At 38.7% G+C, this 26,164-nt stretch overlaps 1 protein-coding gene across 1 annotated transcript in view; it reads left to right on the forward strand.

The window, feature by feature from the left end:
* The first annotated feature begins 7,007 nt into the window (after positions 1 to 7,007).
* SNAP91 (synaptosome associated protein 91) overlaps positions 7,008 to 26,164 on the forward strand; it is an 89,809-nt gene continuing 70,652 nt past the window's right edge. Inside the window, exons 1-2 of the mRNA XM_087914782.1 lie at positions 7,008 to 7,551; positions 8,542 to 8,701. Of these exons, the coding sequence (XP_087770908.1) occupies positions 8,572 to 8,701 (130 nt within the window). The 5' untranslated portion in view covers positions 7,008 to 7,551; positions 8,542 to 8,571. The remainder of the gene's footprint in view (positions 7,552 to 8,541; positions 8,702 to 26,164) is intronic.

Genomic DNA, 26,164 nt, shown 5'->3' on the forward strand with positions numbered 1-26,164 from the left:
AGTATTCTTTGTTTTTAGTAAACAAAGTAGTATTGCCTGCACATCTTTTTTTAAATATTTTGCTCTCTAGTATGGATTCCAGCTGTCACCCTTTCAAGACTGTCTTTTAAAATATTTACTGTATAAATTAGAAATGATGTGTGTCATTGTTTTACTCCCATTTATATTCTGAACCACTCAATTTCTTCAAATTAAATTCTGATATTGTTTTGCTCATAATAGCAGTAGCAATAGCACTTAGGCTTATATACCTCTCCATAGTGCTTTATAGCCCTCTCTAAGCAATTTACAGAGTCAGCCTATTGCCCCCAACTATTTGGGTCCCAGAAGGCTGAGTCAACCTTGAGCTGGTCAGGATCAAACTCCAGACTATGGGCAGAGTCGGCCTGCAATACCACACTGTGCCACCATGGCTCCCTTCCTAATAAAGGTTTCTCATTAGAATAATCAGACATGTACCCATTAGTCTTAATGGGGAACACACTTTGGTATGATCTGCACAAGCAAAAGCCTTGCTATAATCAATAAAGGTAACCAAACTTCCTTCCAATTTTCTTGCTTTTTTGATTAGCCTGTTTTTGTTGTTGGCATTCTGATCTCAAGTCCCTCTATCTTTTCTGAAATCTGCCTGGCATTTGGCATCTCTTTTTCCATATGGCTCTATTCTTATTTGTAAGAGTTTAAAACTACTAGCATGTGGGAAAAAATGTTAAGCTCGAGTAACTTACATGTTTTGTTTGCACTTCTCATCTCATCATACTGATCTTTTCCAATTTCTAGGACACTCTTGTTCTCTATTTGTTGACATAGAGCTAACACTTTTTCTCTCAAAGCTATAAACAATTCACTGCCCATGTGAATCTGTACTTTCTAATTCGCAGATCTATTGTCTAACATACACAATTGTGTTTGTCATATATTCTCTGTTTGCAAATGTTTTTGTCATTTTATAATTCTCTTTAGGGTTTTGATATAGTTTTAAAATCTTCTTTTGCCTCAATGATTTCTGTAAAAATTGCTTCAGGGTTATACTTGTGTAATCTTTCGCCTTAGTGATATTTTTTTTTGTAACATCTCTAGTCTTTTCCACTACTTGTTAACATGCTGAGATACTTTTCTTGTTTGATATTTAAATTTTTCATTCAGGCACTGTGCAGTCTTTTTATTGTCTAAAGCATTCCCTAGCTGGCAATAACAGTTCTAAAAGCCATAGGGGATTTTCTTCTTTGAAGTTGTAAGATTTTTCTTCACTTTTTCACATTCTTCTCCTTAGGTTTTTCTCATACATATTAAATCTGTTTCTTAGATTGTCTTCCGGGTCAAATCTTGCTGGCATACTTATCTATGCTCTTTAATTTTCTAACCTTAAAATGCTTATTTGATACAAATAATTCATATTCTATTCACCAATTTGCAGTCTGAAGAGATCTGGAGGGCCATATTGTTGATATTGTGCATATTATATTTCCCCTCCTGCAATGTATTTACTTCCATGATATACAGTTGTACAGTTATTGTGTTTGTCATATAAATATATTTATTACATTTATATGCTTCTAAAAGATTCATGAGGGCTTACTACAATATAATGCACAGTTAAAATATCCATGGTAAAAGAACAAGATTCAGTTTATTTATATAAATCAGCTCAAAGCCACAAAGTTATATCCAATCCCAAGTAGTTACAATCCTGTTAGATGGTGCATAATCACTTGTCAAAGGTCCTTGGGAAAAACCATAGTCTACATTAATGACTAGAAACTAAGCTTCTAGAGCAGTGCTTCTCAGCCTCACCCCTTTAAGATTGGTGGATTTCAACTCCCTAGGGAATTTTGGGAAATGAAGTCTATGCATCTTTCCTTGGTTTCATCTCCTCTCCCTCCCATCCCCATCCCCCCACCCCAACCGTGAACATGAGCATCACAAACAGCTTCTCTAGGGGTATCTCTTGGACCAGTTGATTCTGATTTATTGAGACAAATCCTAAAATTCTAGTCTTCCCATTTCTTTGTCAGACTTCCCTTTCTAGCAATCTATGGAATATATTTCTCAAGGTCTGATTAATAATATTAGTAATAAGTTACAGCACAAATATTCCAGTAAATATTCTACTTTCAAATAAGAGACCTATTTATAGGTTAACTCCAGTCTCTCACATTTTAGTGCAACATGGACAAAACTTGGTCTCATTTGTGAAGGAAGGGCAGTCTGCATCCATTTATTGCCTTCAGTAACTACTCCTAAGCTTTTTGTCAGTATCAGAAGTTATTCTCACGTTCCCAACATTTGCATTCGGATCCCCATTAACACTAGGTTGTTTCAAGGTGTTGCATTAAGTATCTCCTTCAATTTGGTATAGAATTCCTCAGTATGTTCTGTTATTACATCAGTGGTAAATGCAACCACTGGTATATTGTTTATTGGATATCTGCTGTATTATTTGTTGGGTTACAGTTGAGTATATTTATCAACAGCATTGGAATCCCATTGTTTCATATGATCATACCCTGAATAGGATATTATGTAAACTTCTGGTGTAAACTGGTTCATTCCAGTGTATGCAAGTTCACTTCTTCATAAACCATCCAATTTGGTGTGCTTTCTTTCCATGTATATTCAAAAGAACTCTAAATCAGTTTGTGACTTTACCCCAACTACAACAAACCAGTTCAAGCAAGCTGGCAAGAGGTTTTATTCCTTTGCAGGTAGAGACAACAAGAAGTAATGAGAACATCTGATTAAAGTCAGCTCTGAGCATCTGCCTGCTCAACATCACTCGTGTTGGGGGCACCTATGGTGGCCAAGTGCTAAGGCAGGACTTCCCTCAGACCCTCCATCACTCTCATTATAAACTTCCTTCCCTTCATTTTCTTTCCTTCTTCCTTCTCCTTTCTTCTTCCCCTCTTTCCTTATTTTTCCTTCCTTGCTCTCTTCCCATCTTCCCTTCTTTTTCTTTGTCTTTCCTCTTTCCCTCTTTTCCTCTCCCTTTTCGCATGCTCAAACGCAAAAGGGGAAACAATTCTCCTTTTGTTTCATTTTTAGTTTGTTTGATAGTCCTCCGCCAGCAAAAACGGGGCCCGCCCCCCGTTTTCAGCTTCGATGGCCTCCGGCGGCCCTCTGCCAGCAAAAACAGAGCTGGGGGGGGGGTTCACACTCCATTTTCACTGATAGAGGGCTGCAGGAGACCGTTAGGGCCGAAAATGGGATGCACGAGGCTGCGTGTGCCCTCCCGAGCTCCCTTTTGTCTGGCAGAGGCACCACAGGCCAGTCCTTTGCTGCTTCCAGACCAGCCCTGCAGGCCAGATCTAAGCACACAGGCCTTGAGTTTGACACCCCTACTCTAATGATATAGTTCAACTTGGGCCTTCTGTAGATGACATCGTTCCCATATCGTCAAAAGCCCACTGAACAATACTTGTTAGGTTTTTATCTATTTCCGTAATTAATGCTATTAATTCAGTAATTAATAACTTCAGTAATTAATGCTGGAATGAGAGCCCTATATAAATGCAACAGTCAAGCATAGAGCAGAGGATTAGGTTATTGATGGTAGTAACAATCACATGAATGGATGCATTCTTAGCAGAAACAGAACAGGAATCTAATTAATACTAAATCCATTAATTATAAATCCAGATATTATGGAAAAATGTCAAAGAAAAAAGGAATAACTTATTTTAGCCTTCATAGTGCAAACAACTGTCTAATGTTCTGGTCACATACATTTGTAAATCCAAAATAAAACAAGTGCATCTTCAGTTTCTAGCCAAGTAAAGTGGAACATTGTGTCAGCGTTCTCTTTGGTTGGAATACTTGTGTCTTTCAAGGCAATGAACCCTTTGAAGATTGAAACGTCGGAATGAAATCTAGTAATAGGTTCAGGATACAATTCTACATTTTATAATCTATGAGTTTGACCTCTCCAAATCCCATTCAATTTTCAGAGCAGGAGAAAACAGCTTGAAAGATATTTGACATGAGATCTGTCATGTACAGTTGCTAATAAAATTATGTTGTTAAATATGTGCTGTGTTTTCTCATAACATTTCTCCAGTAAGAAAGAAATCTTTTACTATTTTCCCAAAAGTCAGGGTATATATTCAAGGTATACCCAGGGCCTTGTTTCCCCCTTCCAGTCGTATCCTACTCTAGAGCACGATGCTCATCTCTGTTTCTCAGCGGTGGGAGACAACATTGTCCAAAGACATTTCTGTGATCATGTGGCCAGCATGAGATATACCCAGGAGCACAGAACACTGTTACCTTCCCACCAAAGTGGTATCTATTTATCTATTGCATTTGCGTGCTTTTGAACTGCGAGGTAGGCAGGAGCTGGGGCAAATAATGGGAGCTCACCCCACTGCATGGCACTTGTGTGTCGAACTCAGGCTGTCTGCTTTCCAGCTGACAAACTCAGTGGTTTTTTTAACCACAAAACCTATTATAAAAGCAGTGGTCAGTTTAAAATATTTGTTACTCAGGCAGAAATTACAGTGGTAAATATAACTTACAGAGTGCATCAACCATGGAAGAAAGCATTTACATGCACAGGACAAAAACATTCCTAAAGATCTGATTTCCTGATTCTGTATATGCATATTCTCTTTAGCTTTTGGCTAGGAGACTATTATAGATGTAGGTACATAAATGTACCAGGCAACACATACACGGCTCACACACTACAGTTTCAAGAACAGAAATGTATTATTGAGATAGCTATTGGTTCATGCTGTTGACATAAAGAAGGAAGCTAAGGACTTGATTGGGAGGGGGAAAAAAACCATAATTTTAAAAAAATCTAAGATGAGGTAGTGAGGTTGAAGATAGAGGGCAGTGTAAATATCAGACAGGTTGTCAAGTGCATGAGATCCAGAAAACAAATTATAATGTTAGATATTTCTGTATTTCTTTACTGCTATTCTTGTGGAAATTTGTATTTTTGTAGCCCAAATATGGTAGCTGTAGCTAAAAGCATAAGGGAGAAAGCCATTGGAAAAAGTGTATTTGGTGAGTTTTCCTTCTGCAGATTAAATTGCAAGTTTGTTAATAAATAATGTATATATTACATATATTTGAGTTTATTTCTAAAACATTACAATGAATAATAATAAAAAATCTAAATTGGAAATAGGAATCCAACTAGAAGGCAAACAGACTACTGGACCACAAGGAAAACAATGCTAAAGGACAGACATGCTATATGAATTACTTTCACCAGTCCTCACTGCAGAACATTTAGGATACTGATGCTCACCTGAACACTTTTCAAATAACAATGGCAAGAAATTAAGCTTTAAGCTTTATCAATGAATTAAAAATTGACAGATCACCAACTTTGAGATATCTACCTCATAGTTTTGAAGAAATTCAAATGTGAAATAAAGATTGACATTTTTATTAGATGATGGGGATATGGTCAAGTTAACATTCTTTTTTTAAACAAAAGATGTAGGTAGGGAAAGACTCAGAAGTTACAGGAAGGTTAGCTTTGTACATATTCTTAATTTATTAAAAGCATTAATTAAAATTATTAGGCAAATGGATGAAGAAGTCTTGTTAATGGACTCAGTACATTTACTATTGCAATAACCCATCATTTTTAAATCACAGAATGTTGCTTAAGCACCAATTGATTCAACACCTGCATATTGTGTAACTGATTTACAAACTACAACAGCTTTTTCACACAACACAATTATCTTTGAGGCTTCATTTGTCAGGTGAAACTACCTGTTTTGCACACACCAATAATCTATCATAATGATCCACATTGTGGTCCTCAAAATATAATGCAACTATAATGTATATGAAGGCTACACACCCCAAAACTTTAAAATAGGATACAGTACATGAAGGATGTCACGTTAGGATTAAATAGGAAGTATTTACTGCATTTATTTATTATTGAGTATTATTCTGCATAAATCATCCTTATGAATCTATCCAATATAAAATGATTTGAAAATGGATTTTGTAAACAGTGGCCAAGATAATAAACCCATGCAAGTAGTATCATACTGATTTCTGTCTAAGTAATAGTATGATTAATTAGAAAAATCAACCTTTCCTACATACCTCCCTCACAGAACAAAATCATTTTGAACTCTAAAAACAAAAGTAATTTATTTTTGTAATTTGCATCACTGTTAAGAAACTTCACGGAAGTTATATATATTTGGCTGGGTTTCCAGAATACACTGGAGCATAAACTCTTTAGCCATATTTTACTCTGAGGGCTTATGGAAACCTAGAATCTTGTACATTCATTTACAGTTTCAGTGTGACTACAAGGGAAGAAAGGTGAAGATAAAGGAGGATGTCCAGCAAAACCAAGACCCAGTTTGATTAACAGCTTCAATAGCTGGAATTACCATGGCACGGAAGAACGGAGAGACTTAACATGAGAGACCTGCCGAGAGATACATTTAACAGCGCAGTCTTGAACTACACACCCTAAACTTGGCACTATCTCTGCATTTTCGAGCAATCACATTTAGACGTAAGGCGTTATTGGTTATCTGCTAAGCTGCACCAGTTGTAATACTCAACTGTTATATTAACGTCGAAAGAACTTGAAGCTCAGGAAACATAACAGAAACAGAAAAACAAGATTGGCTTTCACATTTTGCAACAGAAAGTTTAAAAAAAAAGGATTATTTTACACGCGTCCACCTCTGGCACGTGAAATAGGATCTAGGATACGCACACTCCCGGTGCAATAAAACAAGCGAAGGGCAGAACTAAGTTAACGGGGAAGGAAGGACCGTCTCTGCTGAGCAACCCAGTCAGACCTGGTTTAAAAACGTCGTCCCTCACGTGGTTAAGCGCCTCGTTCCTTCCCCGGCGAGCAAAGGGGGGAAATCCCGGTGGTGACAGGCGTCCCCTTTAGGCACACGGGGGACTTTCTCCGGTTTTACGGCCCCTGGAGGGCTATTCGGTTCGTCTGCTCCGGGTCACCTGATTCGGCGGGAGGGAGGAAAAAAAAAAGCCCCAGGTTCCACGAAAGAGAAAGAGTCAACCGGGAGGAAAGACAGAGGTGTGTTCTTGCCAGGCAGAGAAGCTTTAGCGTATCGTACGCCTGCCAGGCATTCGCCCATTCCTGCTCTAGGGCCACCCCGGGGAACGCGCTCGCCGGAGATTAGGCTGCCAGGCGAACAAGCGGAGATTAAGCTAGAAATAGCGGCAGCTCTTGGGCGTGGAAAAAAGCTGCGCTCCGCCGGAGCCGCCGCCGCAGCCTTAGCGCATCTTCCTCTCGGCCAATCCCCCTCACCCTTCGCCAGCCTCCTTGCACCTGAGGGAGAGGCCAAGTGCGCTCTAGGCGCGCCTTCCCGCGCGCTGGAGCAAAGCGCCCGGTGCGAACTGGGGGAGAAGAGGAGGAGGAGGAGGAGGAGGGATTCTCGGCGCAGCTGCTGCCAGCCGGGCGGGGGCAAGAAGGGTTGCGGCGGGAGGATCGGCGGCGACGGGGGCCTTTCTCGAGACCCGGGAGCTAAGCAGGGGAGAGGAAGAGAGGCACGGCGGCGCGCGCCGGGAGGACGGGGAGCGTGTTGACAGGTTCGCCGCGTTGGGTTCCTCTGCGTTCCCGGGAGTGAGGGGGGCTGGCGGTGGGGGGTGAAGGAAGGCCTCGCCGGCGTTTAGCAGTCTTCAGCATGGGTGGGGGTGGGGAATGTGGAATGAGGGTGTCGCTGTGCCCGGATAACCAGACGCGGCTGGTATCGTCGCTCCCTACGCATTGGAAGTGCTGGTAGTGTGTGTGTGTGGGGGGGGTTGCATGGCATTGCAGAGCAGGAAAAACTAGGGATTTGGGTAAGGAAAGAGAACCGAAGGAATGGGGTTTTTGGGGGGTGATGTCGGGGTGGGGTTGGCCGGGCTCTGGGGAATGGAGCGGCCTGCGGGTTGTCTCGTCTTTGAGGAGGGAGCTGCTGCCCTGTGGACTGGGGAGGAAAAAAGGCTCCGAGAGGGCATAATATGGCGCAATGATATAATCTCTCCTCAGACAGCGGAGTGGAAACGCAGGGCGACCGTGTGTGTGTGTGTGTGGGGGGGGAGAACCGGTGCTGCAGTGGAAATCGGCTGCAAGAGGAAGCCGGGGTGGATAAGTGGCCGTGGCCGAATGGGAGACGAGCTATTAAATTCATTCTGGGAGCCCTCTTGAGGCTCGGATGGGAAGGCCTGCGCTTTGGAGACGCGGGGTGGGGGAGCCTTTTCTCGTGCCCTCCCTCCAACATAAATAACGGAGAGGGAGGTGGTAGTTTGCAGTAACCGCCATCATATTGATCAAGGGATGCAGTTCACAGGAGGAAAAGGAATCTCTCCCCCCCTCCCAACGTCTTAATCACCTGAGTCATATTTCCTCTTTATTCCCCCATCTCTAAAACATCAGTGGCCACACATTTCAGTGCAAACAGTTACACAACAGAAAAGATGGGGGTTGGGGAAGGAGTGAACTGAGTCAGGCTTTACAGCGAATCTACTTTTAATGGACAAAATGTCTTGTCTTTTTCTCCTCCCCTCAATTGTTTTCCACCCCTCCCTTCTTTATAGAAGTGGCAGCAGTCCTAGAATTAGTTGAAGATGTCAGGTCAGACGCTGACAGATCGCATCGCAGCTGCTCAGTACAGCGTTACAGGATCAGCTGTAGCCAGAGCGGTCTGCAAAGCAACCACACATGAAGTGATGGGCCCCAAGAAGAAACACCTGGATTGTAAGCATCTTTTTATATGCATGGTCATGTGTGACTTTTAAGCATACAATTCAATACTCCTCAGACACCAGTCTGCTGTCTTGATGAAGCTTTATGTGAGGCATCTTGGAAAAATGAATTTGTTGTTGCATAAGTTTTAAAGTTAAGTTTGGCCATTTTCTTCATTTTGAATAGTAGGATATCTTGTGAATCTGGAAAACAGTGAAATATTCTTGCTTGCTTTGGTTAGCTGAATTCAGTCCAGAATTAGTGTTTGGCTTAACTAGCAATGTAAAATTCTTTTCAAATAGAATTTTGAACATAGTAGAATTGAATAGTTCTTCATCATTGTAATCTCTGTAATGATTCATTGTGTATTAGGAGCGTTAAACTAGAAAAGGCATAATTCAAATGGATATCTTCATTATTCAGAATCCAAAACTTAGTTCTTCAACAGTTATCAAAGCAAACTGTTGCATGTTTTGTTGGACATGGTTATATTGGCAATACAGGTGGGCCTTGTTTAGTGACTGTATGCTGTTCGAATGATGAAAAATAATTTTAGGACCAATCCTTGCAGGTTTATAAAGCAAAGAAAGCTGAAGTAAGATTGTAAGCACAGTTATGATTTTAATAAGCAACCACTTCACTTAATGATCAGATTCCTGGTCCCAATTGTGATTGTTAAATGAGGAATGCCAAATGTATGTACTATATTTTGTAGTGAGTTTTAATTCTTTCTGGTGTTTTAGCTTGATCTTCTATCCTATGATATATCAAAATGAGTTATCACTTCATGTTAAGAGTGGACATCAATCTATAACATTCCAGGTACTATTGAGTTACAGCTGTTACCATCTGTGCCCATGACTCATAGGTTTTATATTCATTTGTTGGGTCACCGGTTCTTTTCTCCTGAGTTAAACATTGATGGACAGTCAGCGCTATATATATGATTTTGTGTTTGCAGGTTGTGGAGATAAACCAGTACTAGTAGGAATGAGAAGATATAGCCACATGCATAGTTTTTATAATGTTTTTGTCCATTTATGATCAATCTTTCTATAATCTCAAGGCAAACAACTCGACAGACAATACATGGCAGTGGCAGATTTGTTATGAAAATATAGAAGCTATCCTTTTCCAACAAATCTCTACAAAATAGGATATTTCTCATGTGGAAAGTCACAGCAAACAATACGTACTGCCCCATATTCTGGGCTCCTTTTAATTGAAAATTTATTTTTTTCTGGTCGCATCAAACAAATAAGCGTTGAGAAATCAAATCACGGTGGAGTAAAATATTTTTTCAGATCACATTGTTACTTTGAAGAAAAAACAAAATGGCCACCCCCCCAAACAGCACTATTCAAGAAGGAGTAGAGTTTTGTGTTGAATATGAGTGTTCCAGTTTGCCAGTTATACGAGGATGTGATGGCGTTTCTTTTTGGCTTAATGTGATGTGTGAACTCATTCTAAAAGAAAAAAAAATTACATGGTTTGTTGAATTAGTCAAGCCTGAAATCTGCTTACACTTCCCTAAAATCTTTCTGACCTTATAGGAAAGAATGTGCTTGAATGCTGGGCCAGAGTTACACTCCAGTATGTGTGTGTTATCTCAATCTGATTTAACTTTAAATTTTAAATGGATTGGAAATTGAATTGTTATTATAAATATTTCTTTTATATTTTATACTTTTTATTTCACATGACAGATTACAATTACACAACTGTATGATATATTGGGATTTTGTGGGTCATACTCAAGGCAGGAGGTTCTAAAAAAAACAAGTTTTGCTGTTTTGTCATATCTTGTTGCAGCTTTTTTTTTAGGGTCACAGAATTATAAGGTAGTGAACTTGCAGCAACCCCTGAAGTTGTTATTTCTTACTATGTTTCCATAGCAAGGTAATTAATATGTTGTAACTTAATATATTAAGTTAATAATCTATATAATTCCAAGCAGTCATGCATAGAGGTTCTGATTCTCCACATACTTCATTTAATAATCAAAACAGTCATTTCATAAAAGGATAATTCAGTAATGTTTGTTGTCAGTCCATTGTTGTTTCTACTTGATATTTTAATCAAAAATATACTAAATTAGATACTAATGTTTTAGTAATGTACTAATGTCATGGGGGTAGCATGTGATTTTTGTGGTAGTGAGCAAAATACTGCAATAGATATAGGTAGTTCTTGACTTAAGACCACAAGTGAGTCCAAAATTTCTGTTGCTAAGTGAGACATTTGTTAAGTGAGTTTTGCCCCATTTTAGGACCATGGAGAGCTTGATGGAAAAGCTTATTTGCATTATATTTACCAGTAGTGAAGTATAGGATGGATTAGGAAAAGGCTTAAGGTGCCCTGAATTCTTTTTCTTTAACTGAAGTTCATAGGAAATTACTTTGTGGGGTAACATTGATGTCTTCTACTTGTGCAGCCAGAATCACTTGGTGCTCTTCTATTAATGACCAATTTTACATTTTAGCATCTGAATATCCCATTGCTGCTCTCTGATCTTTCTGTAAAGATGATTGAATATGGTATACCCATAAAGCACAGAAGCAAGAGTAAAATGACAGAAATGTATACTGTGTACATATAGTGATAGTAAAAAATTGAGATTTTATCTTTAAAAATAAGTAAGCAGAAGCAAGGCTTACCTGTATGGTAATACTTCCCCTTATATGTGTCCTGGTTTTTTGGTTTCAAGTGTCTCAGAAAATAATACTAAAATTTTTAATTGTCATATACAGGTAGTCCTCAACTTACAATGGAGATTGAGCCCAAAATTTCTGTTGTTAAATGAGATATTTGTTAAGTGCATTTTGCCCCATTTTACAACCTTTCTTGCCACAGTTGTTAAGTGAAACACTGCAGTTTATAGGTTAGTAATGTAGTTGTTAAGTCAATCTGGCTTCCCCATTGGCTTTGTTTGTCAGAACATTGAAAAAGGTGATCACATGACCCCGTGACACTGCAACAGTCATAAATATGAAGCAGTTGCAAGCATCTGAATGATGTTCACATGATTGATCACACGATCACGGGAATGCTTCGAAGTTCGTAACTGAAAAATGGTCAAAAGTTACATTTTCAGTGCCATTGTAACTTTGAATGGTCACTAAATGAACTGTTGTAAGTGAAGGACTATCTGTAGTAGTAAGATTCTGGTACTTGGGAAGGCATAAGTGCAAAATAAATGAATATGCAGTAAAAGCTTCTGGGACTTTCTGGGACTTTTGCAGAAATTTTCCAGAGTGCACTAGTTCCCTTTTGTGAAGTTAAGACTTGCAGACAAAATAATTAAACCATTGGGGTTAGCGTTTTATGAATGGCTTATTTGGTGCCATAGAATAGATAACAATGTTAGCCTAGCTATAAGGGAAAGTTTGGCACTACTGTGAAAAGAAACCAGTCAAAACATCTGCCATTATTGTATTTATAGATGTTAATACTATGCATACAGTGACGATATGATTTTCAAAAAAACTGCTTGTTTAGATTTATTTACAAGTGATCTTAATTTGGTTGCCCTCTGCTTTTGATTGATTACTAGTAGAATGATTGCTAGCACTCAAAACACTAACATTTGTAATTAAATATCACCCCTAGATTCAAACTACAGTATGGCAATTATTAAACATTTTCAGATAATTATGTTTGTATTCTGGCAAGGAGTAGAGCCATTTTAATAATCTGAAATATGAACTGTTAACATATTGGGAGATGTAATGAAAAGCAGATTTGATTAGTATTGAATGAAATTTCACAAATAGATTCTGATAACATGTTTCTAACAGAATATATTCAGCATAGCAACCCATTCCTCAGTGTGGATATAAGTCACACCTGGGACAATATGCACATGCAGTGTGGTTTTTCTATAGTATTTGAGCAAATACCATAAATACTATCCAAATACTATCCACAGGCACTCTTTGAAGGGCCTACAAAGATGCTCGTTTCACATAATTGAAATTAAATATGGTTAATATGGTTGTACCAGTCCTACATTGAATAACGTTGAATTCCTTATTAAAAATACTAATCTGATAACATATTTTAGACATCATTCCAAGAATATCAAGTCTGTCTGCGGCACTGAAGCCTCAGATTTTGAACCTCTGCACCTGCTTCATTGAAAGTAATCAACTCTAATGGTTTTAAATACACTGCTAGACTCCTGTGGGATTTTCCAGTTGGTATGACTAGTATTTCAATATGACATTTACTCAGGTAATTGAGCAGCATCTTTTTCCTTGACAGGTTAAGATAAGTTCTTGGCAATAAAGTCAACAGGAATGCAGCTACGGAACCTGAGTGAATATGAGTTAGAGCAGGTGGTTTCAAAAGTTTTATCTTTTAGTTAATCTTTTAGTTATAAAAGAGAATATTTTCCCCAAATCCCTGATCAAGCAGCAAAGCAGTGAGTTATCATGAATGCAAATGCTCATCCATACTACCCGAGGAGTTGGAGGTCCTGAGTGTCAGTTTACAAACGCTGCCCTTTCTGCTACATCTTAGAAAATTTGGAACCCACATTTGGTAATTTTTCTTTTTTTTTGTTCCTTAATTTCTCACAGAATTCCTATTGAAACGCCAGGGTTCAATTGATGACACATAAAAGAAAACTCTGAATTAGAGCTCTTTGTGAAGTCTGCTCTGTTATAATGAGAGTGATTCAGTTCCACAGCATTTTGCAGTGTCATCTGGTAGAGCTCTTTTATATACTGAAATATTTATTATGATTTATTCTGGAAAGGGACTTGGCCATATTCTCAATGCTTAACTCTAATAATTTGCAAAATCCTTCAAGCTAAAAATTGCTCCTATTTAACACCATTATCAGGTGTGGGATTCTACTAGTTCGCACCTACATGCTAGAACCGGTTAACATTCTAAGTAGTTCGGAGAACCGGTTGTTAGAAGAAATTACTGGCCTAATTCTGTAAGGAAGGCAGGAAGGAAACATTTTGGGGTTGCTTACAGAAACTGCCTATCCGTTAACCCTTATTACGTTCTTGGCAGGACTAACAGATAACAGATAATCAGAGTTGGAAGGGACCTTGTAGGTGATCTAGTACAACCCCCCGCCCAAGCAGGAGACCCTACACCATTTCTGACAAATGGCAGTCCAATCTCTTCTTGAAAGTCTCAAGTGATGGCACTCCCACAACTTCCAAAGGCAAGCTGTTCCATTGGTTGATTGTTCTCACTGTCAGAAAGTTTCTCCTTATTCCCAGGTTAAATCTCTCCTTGTTCAGTTTCCATCCATTATTCCTTGTCTGGCCTACAGGCGCTTTAGAAAATAACTTGACCCCTTCCTCTCTGTGGCAACCCCTCAAATATTGGAAGACCACTATCATGTCTCCCCTGGTCCTTCTCTTCACCAGACTAGCCATGCCCAGTCCCTGTAACCGTTCTTCCTATGTTTTAGTCTCCAGTCTCTAATCATCCTGGTCGCTCCTCTCTGACTTTTTCTAGAGTCTCAGCATCTTTTTTTTAATGTGACCAAAACTAGATGCAGTACTCTAGGTGTGGTCTTACTAAGGCTTTATAGAGTGGTATTAGTACTTCTCTTGATCTTGATTGTATCCCTCTGTTAATACAACTTAGGATTGCATTAGCTTTTTTGGCTGCTGTTACACACTGCTGGCTCATATTTAGCAGGTTGTCCACTAAGATTCCAAGATCCCTCTCACAGTCACTGCTATTGAGCCTGGTTTCACCCAGTCTATATGTGTACTTTTGGTTTTTCTTGCCTAAGTGTACAACTTTACTTTTCTCTATATTGAATTTCATTTTATTAGATCTGTCCTAGTGTTCTGGTCTATCAAGATCCATCTGGATCTTGAGCCTATCTTCTTAGGAGTTAGCTATTCCTGCCAGCTTAGTATCATCTGCAAATTTGGTAAGTTCCCCTTCTATTCCCCCATCTAAGTCGTTAATGAAGATATTGAAGAGTACTGGGCCTAAGACAGAACCTTGTGGCACCCCACTGCTTACTTCCCTCCATGTAGCCTTAGACCCATTAAAGACTACTCGTTGAGTACGGTTTGCCAGCAAGTTGCGAATCCATCTAGTGGTGGTGCTATCTATTCCAGTGAGACTAGACTTCCTGTCTCAGGAACGTCTATGGAGTTTTTTCCCCCTCCTTTGCTGGTACTTTGCTTGTGTGGAGTGACCATTCAAAGTTAAAATGGCACTGAAAAAAGTGACTTATGACCATGTTTCACACTTACAACTGTTGCAGCATCCCCATGTTAATGAGAGGCCAGGTGAGGAGATACATGCCTTGATGTGAGTGATATTGAGTTGGCCACACCCAGCCAATAACATGACCACCAAGCCATGTCCACACAGTCACATGACCATCAAGCCATGCCCACCACCTAAGCCACGCCCACAGAACCTGTTGTTAAAAATTTTGAATCCCATCCTTGACCATTATTGAGGGAATTCCATTAGAATGGAGATATTCACTGTCTGCTCTGCTTGAATTCGGTTGAGGTTTAAAGCAGTGGTGGGATTCAAAATATTTTACTACTGGTTCTGTGGGCCTGGCTTGGTGGGTGTGGCTTGATGGGCATGGCAGGGGAAGGATACTGCAAAATCTCCATTCCCATCCCACTCCTGGGAGAAGGTTACTGCAAAATCCTATTCCCACCCCACCCTACTAACCTGCTTTCCAGCTCTGTTCTCCTGTGCAGGGCAACAAAAGAAGACCCAGCCAATCAGCTGGGACTTGGGAGGCAGAGAATAGATGGAGGCGGGGCCAGTCAGAGGTGTTATTTGCCAGTTCTCTGAACTACGCAAAATTTCTGCTACCGGTTCTCCAGAACTGGTCAGAAACTGCTGAATACCACCTGTGGTTTAAAGTTTTGGAAAATATCTTTGAATAAGTTAAGTTTATCTCTTGTATGCATGATCTCATCCTTTAGCTTGCTATAATTTAGTAAGGATGATAGGGCTGATAGGAGCCAAGAGAATCTGTTCCTTGTTTTGAAATGCGATTGTATTGCCATACTGAAAAGAGACAGCATTGGAACATCCTTGAAAAGTCTTTGGACCCAGGAATGGAGGACAACATCAGAGTAATAATTATCATCCTTTTCTTAAGGAAGGATTATTAGGTGACTGGTAAGTGACAAACTCTAAATACTCTTGTAAAAAATGATTTAGTCAGACTTGGGTGACGGTGCTGAAAGAGAAGAGAAATGCAACCTTTAGGTTTCACTTGGGCCTCCCATAAATCTTCAGTAACCTTGAGCATGGTATATGTCTGGATCAACTGTTTGGAATGAGTAAAGAAAGTTTTATTTATAGTAATGCAATTTCTACTTGAACATCCATTACCAAAAACTTTACTGCTTTATATTCTTGGCAATTTATACTGAGTCCTGGTAAGCCCTGTGGTACACTTTCTCCCATAGTTGTATGTAAACTTAATTTGGAAATACAAGTGAAAATGTTACATGAGGATGCCCACCCAATTTCATTTCTCCTTATCATCTAACTCAGATGAAGTGGTGGGTAGCGATATCTGAGTAGAATAATGGACTGGATACGAATTAATACATTGAAAGTCAGTCCAGAGAAGGAATTACAAATAGTGGGTGGTTCATTCTCTAGTTGAGTGGTATTTAGCCTTTTCTGGACGGAATTTCATTCTGTTTTATGGAAGTGCTCCTGGATCCATTATTACGACGAGAAGAGCAGATAGCTTCAGTTACCCAAAATAACTGCCATGGTTAGATGATTCTAGTGCTTCATTAGCTGCTTGATTCCAAGCGGGGGTGGGATCCGACCGGTGTAACTACCGGTTTGGTGATTTATGTTTTGCGCACACGTGCGCACTGCGTGGGCACATGTGCCTGATGCACACTGTTCACATGTGTGAAGTGTCATCAGCTGTGCTGCCCGGACAGCTGAGTAGCACTGCGTGCGGATGCGCAGCATTTGAAAAAGCACTTTTTTCCTGCTTTTTCAATCGCAGCTGTGTCGTGCAAAGCAGCTGAGGTTGAAAAAGCAGGAAGTAAAGGTCAAGTAAGAGCCCAGGCGGGCGGGTGGGCCAAAACAGCAGCAGACACAGAAGTGGTTCTGTGTCTGCTGCTCTTCAGAGCTACTGGTTCTACAAAGCCGGACAGAACTGGTAGAATCCCACCCCTGGTTCCAAGTCCTTTTCTGCAGCCAACTCAAAATATTAGCGTATACATTAAAAATCTGAGATAGCTTGGGACCAGAATCTAATGGAAGATTTCCTCTGCATATCTGACCAGATTCTTGTGCAAAGATTCCTCTATAAGTACCTTCATTAAATTGGACTGCATATTCAGGAAGCATTTGTTTGTTGTGGTACGCCATTTTTGGAAGTGATTCCCCAATTTTTTGTTTGTGCCCACACTTTCTTTTGCTCAAAGGAAAGACGTTTTGCATTTTTAAACAGGTTGGAAATATTGCTTTATATTTTTTTACATGGTATCCTTAGGTTGATCATTAATATTGCTTTTATTCTGTTAGTCTAATACAGGGATGTCAAACTCACAGTGTGTGGGCCAGATGTGTCATGTACTGGCCCCACCCCCATCAGGTTTAGTGAAGGGGGAAAGTCCCGATACATCATGTGACGATGCCATGTTGACACGAGTTTGGTCTAATACATATCTCTCCAAACTTTGGTTAATTGATCTAACTAGTAATTGCATCCAAATAAACATTTGATTATTTTGTCATTTGGTTCATTGAGGCTAACTTCCTAATAAGTATTTTCAGGGTAGCTGTCTGTTTCCACTGTTCTGATTTTTTTAGACAACTATGACTTGGTTATCTGTTGTCCATAAAAATGCAAACTGGTAAATTTGTATTTGCAACACTTTCCAGCGAGAAATTATCTGACAAGATTGTATTTGCAAACCATGGTCATTTAAGTATTCTCTAAGAGCAGGCTCGCACTGCTTGGCAAGGGAAAAGGGCCGTGTTATTAAATCAAAATCAGTTGTTCTGTGGCTAGTAAAACCACAGAAGATAGCAGCAAGGGTTGGAAGTGCTCAGCAGCGTGTCTTTTGGGGCCGAGGATGTAAATTTACTTTCTTTTGGGGAAAAAAATGACAGACAACACAAAACTTTTGCTCTGTAGGGTTCGCCTAAGAGATTTACTTCGACATGTTTCAAAATGTTTATGATGAAACTGCAAGCCAACTCTTAACCCATATAAAATTTACTTACAACTTTCTAGGCTCAGCCTCCCTCAGAATGGAGACAGGCTAAAAATACAATTTTGCCCATAGTTTATGTTGCCTTAAATGTTAACTGTGAGGAAGTTTGTAACCCCATGGTCAATATCCATGCTAACTTTGAAGTAGCTGGCCAGTCATAACTTCCTGTATCTCATTTGTGAAAAATACAAATCCATATCTTCACTGGGTAGTCCCAGGGACTCTATCTGGAGCAGGAAAAGTAAAAATATTTTTTGATAACTCTTCATTAGATGCATCTCCAGGAATAAATGATACTCAGAATCAAAGCCAAGATAAGCTAAGGAGAAGCCAGATGTATTCAGTTTCATGGACCCTATTTAAATGACATTCTAAGGTTAAGCACAGAATAGAGTAGTATTGTCATCTGAGCCAGGTTATTGAGTTCTAAGTGGAACTCTACAGTTTTGCTTAGTTACCAATAATATCTGTTGTATTGGTTCAGATGTCTATGGGGATTCTCAGTCGTCCAGGTCATAGTTGTCCTAAAGGTGCTTTTTTCAAGAAGCAACTAGACTTTCTAGTTTTTCTTTGAAGACATTTCACTTCTCATCTGAGAAGCTGCTACAGCTCTGACTGGATGGTGGAAATGGAAGATTTATACTCCTTGCAGACAGCTAGTCATTTGCATTCTTTTAGAGAGTTGTTGAGGCCATCTGGAGGTTTATTTGTGTTCTCAGTAGTGTAAATGGGTGTGGAGTATCAGTAGCACACCCTGAGTAGTGTAAATGGATGTGGAGCCACCTTGGAATGTTGAAATTAGTTCAGATGTTTATATAATTGTATTCAGTAAGCAGTGGGCTGTATAGCTTTGTGCTTTACACTGTGTCCTTACACTGGCAGTTTTCTCCTTTCCATGAGGCCTCAATTTACTATAATTTATCATTACCCTAATGTACATATAATACTCTTATCATGTGATTTATTTGGTTTTTAACTTCCCATGATGTGCAGTTCTTCCCCATTATTGTTGTGAAAACGGAATAGTCCAAGCAGTCATTAGGGGTCAACACTGACTTCAAGGCACAAAGGCACTCCCTCCCTAAGAACTAACTAGTTCTTAGAATGCATTCAAATGACATTTAAAGCCATTGCTTAACAGGTGAGCCACAAATAAGCCTTGGTTACAAGTTGTGCTTTAAATTTTTAAATTAACTGCACTACGTCCAATGCACCTGTGTTTGGACAGTTGCTAAATATAACTGCAATTATGTGGCTTAATGAATTATTAGGCATTCCATATGGTTGCCTATAAAGCATGGTTAAAAAACTTGGTGAAGCATATGAAGCCAGACAAGTTGAAAATAATGGATATGAAAATTAGGTTGAGATAGCATATTGAATCATTGAAGGCCATTGTTTAATATCATGGCTTGTTCTCCTCCTAAGCCTAATTTATTGGTTTAGCTGTAACAAATGTTTAATTGTAGAAAACAGTGATATAAGGCTATATGTCTGTGTATATAGTGGTTTATAAGACTGAGGTATGTATTGCTATTGAATGAAATTAAAAAGAAAGTAGAGGCTGCAATTGAAATACAGTTTAATATTTAGCAGGAGTTTTAACTACTCTGGTCAAAAGAATTGCCTGTATAAAATTGCTGTATAAAATTCTCCAAAGAAGAAATAGATAATATTTTTATGATCAAGGAGTACACCTTGAAAATTCGTAGGGTCCTTTGAAAGCAAATTGTCAATAGATGTTATGTACTATAGCATAGTAGATGATTGCTTCCTTATTCTTGTAGACATTTCCCCTATTATTAGTATTATTTCTCCAGGTTTTCTGCCTTCTGCACAGAGGTAGATTTGAAGCTGTACAGATGCAGATAGATAACTCAACAAGATGTCCATAACAGATCGAGTCCCGGTTTGTCAGGCTTCGACAGCGGCAGGAATTCGCGTTTGTGCACGATCCCTGCCGCGCTCGCTGCTGGAGTGCCTCCGATCCAATTGGATCTGGAGGCTATAGTTATCCTGTAAGGATAACTGAAGACAGGGGAGATCCAGACAGGGGTCTGGGAACATCGCAATCCCCTTCCTCAGCCGGCTAAACTCCCTTTTCCAGAGGCGGTGGAGCGGCGGTCAGCAATGGCCGCCACAATGAACCTCTCAGCTGGACAAGTTTTGTGCAGGAGGAAGTGAAGAAAGTGAAAGCTTTTGGCTGAACGGGGACAACAATCAACATCTGAATACCCTGGAACTTTGGCTTTTTAAGTGATACATTGTTCCCAAGAGGATTGCAAAGCTGCGGTTGAAAGTGAAAGGGAAAGCTTTTTTTTTTCTCCTCACTTTCCTTTCCTACGGAGATAGCAGATGGAAATCGGAAATACCCGCTTTGGCAGCAGAAGGTAACTAACTTTGAAAATTAAAGCCAAGGGGACATTAGATTTCTAAACACTGACATTTAAAAATTAAAATCTTTTTGCTATAAGTGGGAAGGAAGAGAGGTAAATGATTTATACCAAGATTTCTTGAAGGAGACTGCTTGGAGCTTATAAGATCAGAGATTAAACTGCAATAAAACTTCAAAAATTACTTTGGAACTGTGTAATTGAATTCTACCCCAGGAAGAGACACTATTTTAAGAAGAAAATGCTAAATGAAACAGTTTGTGCTGATTTGGATTGCTTGATGACTTTAGAATTTTTGCAAACTATTTTCTGAAAGTTTAAAAACACTTGGATTGTTTTAAAAAATAAAAATAAAACAATGGCATTATCTGTGGAAGAATTGAAAATTGAATTTAAAAAGCTAAAAGAAGAGGAACAAGAAGGCAAGGGCTCTTTTGGATCTGTTTTCCACTTTTTAGAAATGGCAATTTTTACCTATCAGGAAATACAGCAATCAGAAAGTTGGGATGAAGAAGGAGAAGCCATCTTTAATGGACAAACTATTTTAGTTGATGAAGAAAAGGGAAAAGGCGGAAAGAAAATGGAGAATTCAAGATTTAAAAAAACAACCAAGAAAGGGAAAAAATAAAGTGAAAAATCGATATAAAGTCAGAAAGCAACAGAAAAGAGAAATACAACAGAGAGGGGAGACTAAAAGGGTGGAGATTGAGAGATGGGGGGGGGGGTAAAAAGATTAGATTTGACAAGAAAGGAAGGGAAAAAGGAAAAAGAAGTTATAAAGGCTTAAAACAAGATGCTAAAAAACAGGGGTTTTTTAGAGATAAAAGGTAAAATATGATTTAAAGAGATTCTGCAAAAGTACACAAGATTGTATTGTAGCATTTGTATTTGAAATAGAGTTAGAAAACTGGAATATTGTATGTGTTAATAGACTATTGTAGGGAATGTGTAAAATATCTAAGATTTAATAATAGAGTCTAACTAATTAATTTGTTATGGAACATTGTTTTTTACTATATTATAAGCTTATGTTTTTTTCTTATTTTAAAATGTTATTTAGAATGTACTAAGCAGAATCAGAATGGAAATTATGTAGTATTTTAAGTGTTAAATTGAGGGAAAGATAGAAAGGCTTCATACTTCAACCACTGATTACAGGAAAAATTTTGTATTAAAGGAAAAAGATAAATAGACAATTGAAAAAAGAAGGGACAAAAGATACAAGTATAATGGTTTAAATTGAGATAAAGTAAATAATAATAGAATTAAGAGAGTGAAAAGAGGGGAGATTGAAGATAGTATATAGATTGAAATAGTATATAAGGTGAGCATGAATTTGATTTATGTCTGTACAAAAAGATGTAACCCGGGGTTAAGCCGTTTTCTAAAAAGGAGTTTTATCTTTTCATGTTACGTGTTTTGTTTGTTTATGTTTGCTTATTGAGAATTGAGATTGTTGGATGAGAACATATGAAATTGTAAATAAGATAGATGAAAGTATAAGTTTAATGAATAAAATTGAATAGAAGTAAAGGGAAAAATAGTGAGAAATTGGAAAAAGAGTAATAAGATATGAAGTTGAATATATAAGATGCATATTAAATTGTGTTTGTATGGAAATGGGATAATTTGGAACTATGCTGTACTTAAATAGGATGTTTCATTTGCTTTCTTAAAAGATGTTCTATATTCTTACGTTTTTGTTGGTTTGTGTATTGTTTTTGAAAATCAATAAAATTTGTTTTAAAAAAAAAGATGTCCATAACAAATTAAATTTATTGGTTCATCAGGTATCCTCATAACTTATGTTTGTGATGAAGTACTTCTTTAATGACCAATCCTTTGTATATCTGCCTTGTAGTAAAAGATGGCTATCTCCTAACCCATCTTGTAGCGATAGAAAGCAGCTGCCATGAGTTAGGGAGTTCAGGCAAAAGAGAGGAAAACTCCCCCAACATCTCAACGGTCAAATTAGTGACCAGTCGGGATTACAGATGTGGCCACGTGACCTGGACTACATTTCCCAGGATACCTTTAACTACATTTACCATGATGCATTCCCTTAAGGGGACAGCTCATAATTCCTAAGTAACTATCCACTTCCCATAGACTGGCTGGGACAGCACACCAGATATCTCTAATTTAAGCTCAAAGCAGCAAATCAGTAATAAATTTGCGGAATTTCAGACTGTGTATTAAGTTTTGATGTCAGAAGAAGCAATAGCATTTAGCATTTTGGCTTATATACCACCCAATAGCGCTTTATAGCACTCTGAGTGGTTTGCAATGAAGAAGCGTTATTTGCATATTGCCCCCAACAATCTGGGTCTTTATTTTATCAACTTCAGAAGGATGGAAGGTTGAATCAACCTTGAGGCCCAGTCAGATTTGAACTCAAGGCTGTGGGCAGAGTTTGCCTACAATACTGCATCCTAACCACAAAAACTATGGCTTTTGACATGGAACTGGAAGATGTTTCTTAAACCATGCAAAATGTTTTGTAGGAATTTACACTGGAATTTAGTGAAGAAATTGATTCTGGTTTATGTTGACTTTGGGGGGGGTATTTAGGTTTATTTATTTGATATGTTATTGTTAATGTCTGCACAGTCATCATCATTGTTGGTTGTTGTTGCTCATTGCCTAATGTTTAGACAAGATTTGGCATTTTTAGCCACCGGCTAAGTCTTTCCCAAGTACCTGAGAAAGGCAGGTGGTGTTTCTGATGGTGTTAAAGTTATTGTCGCAGGAGATAAACTATTCCAAATAAAGCTACCTTTTACAATTGATTAGTGGTGTTTTTGTCAGTATTGATGATGTTTTGATAGAGCCTCAGTGGCGCAGTGATGGTACTGTAGGCCACTTCTGCTGACTATCGGCTGCCTGCAATTTGGCAGTTCAAATCCCATTCAGGCTCAAGATTGACTCAACCTTCCATCCTTCTGAGGTGGGTAAAATGAGGACCTAGGGTGTTGGAGGCAATATACTGACTCTGTAAATTGCTTAGAGAGGTAAAGCACTATGAAGTGGTATATAAGTCTGAGTGCTATTTGCCAGCTGTTCTTCCGATATTGAGGGGGTGAACGATAAGATACCACCAACTCACTCGTGTAGCTTCAGTGAAGTTTTTATTCGTCTCCCACGCCACAACAACAGGTAACAGCGATCAAAATCTGTTAAAGTCAGCTCTGGTTTTCGTTGCAACCCAGAGCTGTATTTATACATGTTATACACTGGATAATAGCATAATAACTATAATCGCCTTCCGGCCGCCTTCTCTGCCTAACATCCGACATCCTTAAATTAAAGAAACATGGTAACTGCCCCTTCCCCCTTATCGGTGATTCCATGCACCTCTGTGACAATTCACCCTATCCCCCATTTGCCCCGCACCATTATTACACCACCACCCTCTTGATATTCAGCCATGAATCTTCATTATTGCACCACTCCTTGCCAGGAAGTCGATGTCAGTCATTTGAGGAATTCTCATCATAATGCCAATGTGGTAACACAGTCAATGTAAGGTATGTAAATAACTATGGTCGTATGGCTGTCTCGGCTCCAGTCCGTTCGTCATTGGAGTCGTGACACTATTGCTATTGCTATTCACGTGGTGCTCCCGATTTTGGGGGGGTTGCATCCTAAGCGCCTGTTACTATTTGTACTTTCTGTGCTTTCTTTTGCTACAGTCATTCTACTTCTATTTGCAGGTCTTGTATTTTGTGATCTTCTCCAGTGCTTTCTTTTCTATTTTGCTATTTATAGGTTCACTATCCAGACTTTTTTGTCTGTCTTATCAACACTTGGGGTGTTATGTGGCAGGTGCTGGTCTGTTTGAATTCCAAAGTTCCAGAGCCCTTTTTATTATTATATTTTTATCTTGCCTTTATATCTAACTTGATATGGGGAAAATACCTAATACTTTCCAAATTTAAGTAACTCTAAATTAGGTTCTTGGGAACCCGCCAGACATTGTTGAATTATAATTCCCAACAGATGTATTTATCATGGTGGAGAATCTAGGAGCTGTAGTTCCCCAGCCCTCTTTTCCAGCCAATTTGATCTCAGTGAATAATAATACTTAAATGTGGGCTAATATTTTAAGATTAATAGGACAAGACTATTATGAATAGCATGCAAAGGAAAAACAGAGGATGATACAAAGTTCTATAAAACAAGGCAGTAAAAATAATAGTAGAATAAGGTTTTAAAGAGTTGAGTGGTAATGTCTGGTCTTGGGACAATAGCTATTCTGCAAATGCCAAGATATACAAAAGTCTCTAACTGGTTTTTAAAACAAGATACAGTTAGACTAAATGATGTTTCTTACTCAGTAAAATAGAATTTGGGCTATCACAAGGATATTCTGAGCCATATCTAACAGTTGAGGCCGCAGATTGTGGTCTCCCCTGATTTTAGCTCATTAGTTGGCTAATACTGGGAGAGGCAGTATTTTATATTTTTGGATCTTAAGCTGCTTAGGCCTTTATTTAGGCTTGGTAGCTCAAAGGTAGCAGCCCATCAGTTCAGGAACTGGTATTATGTATCCTTTTCAGCCCTCCTATAAGTAACAAGTAGTTCTCTAAAGGCTGCAATTTCTGGGCTTTCAAGTGAATGTTCCAAAGTCTTTTTTTGCCAGTAGTGCAGAATTTATTATAGCATCAATTACTGAAGCTAAGCTATCCCTATCCAGATAGGGCTGAAAATGGTTTGCCAGCCATAGGCGTTTCTTCTTATTGAAGCCTGCTGTGCCTCTGCTGACAGTTTGAAATCAAGGAGAGCCCTCAAGCTAGTTATTTGTCTGTGCATTTGCTAAAAATGCTTGTTTTTTTCATGAACAATGGAAATACAGTATTGCAAGCATTCCTGTGAAGAGCTAGATGCATCTGTAGCTCCCTGATTAGTGAAATCCACAAAAGAAAACCGTATGTATGATACCGTAAGAGTTTTTAGTAATGCTTGACTCATTTAAAATGCTAAGAGCGGAGGCAGGCCTGATAGGCTGACAGAGGTATAATAGAATCTTACAAATAATATTACAAAAGTGATTGGGTCTTACAAAGAATCATTATATATCACAGTACATATAAGATTCTATTATACTTGTGGCAGCCTATCAGGTCTGCCTCCACTCTTAGCTTTTTAAATGAATCTTGCACTACTAAAAACTCTTGCAGTTAGTCTTATTTTGTGTCGAGTGTCACCTTTTCCTTTGCTTAGTATTAGAGATCATTTCTACTTGTCGTCCATGATGAGGCAAATGAACGTCCTGTTATATAATACCATGCATCTTTGTTTACTTTTAATGTATGACTGCAGACCTGAAGAAAGAAAAATGGGGTCAGATCACATTTAAGATTACGTTGTGATTCAGAGTTAGGATGAAATCATAGTAGCTATAGTACTGACGCAAACTTTTAAATAATTTAAATAGAACAGTATTTCTGTTAATAGGAGAAATAGTACAAAAACCTTCGATGCAATTCAGGTTTGAATAAGTACCTGCATACCATGAATGATGTATCTTATGTTCTATGGCAGTATTTCTCAGACTTTTTGCAATTGCAGATCAATAAATAAATGTTCAAAAAATACGGGGACCACCTAGATAAACAAACACACCACTGTATGTTTTCTTTAAGAGTATGTGAACTCTTAACAGAATAACAGTTGGAAGGGCTCAAGCAGGAAACCCCATACCATTTGAGACAAATAATTTTCCAATCTCTTCTTAAAAACTTCAAGTGTTGGATCCACAAGTTCTGGAGGCAAGTTGTTCCACTGATTAATTGTTCTGTCAGGAAATTTCTCCTTCGTTCTAGGTTGCTTCTCTCCTTGATTAGTTTCCATCCATTGCTTCTTGTCTT

The sequence above is a fragment of the Pseudonaja textilis genome, chromosome 1 (genome assembly GCF_049901715.1).
Source record: "Pseudonaja textilis isolate UNSWEBS1 chromosome 1, rPseTex1.2, whole genome shotgun sequence".
Classification (NCBI taxonomy): Eukaryota; Metazoa; Chordata; class Lepidosauria; order Squamata; family Elapidae; genus Pseudonaja; species Pseudonaja textilis.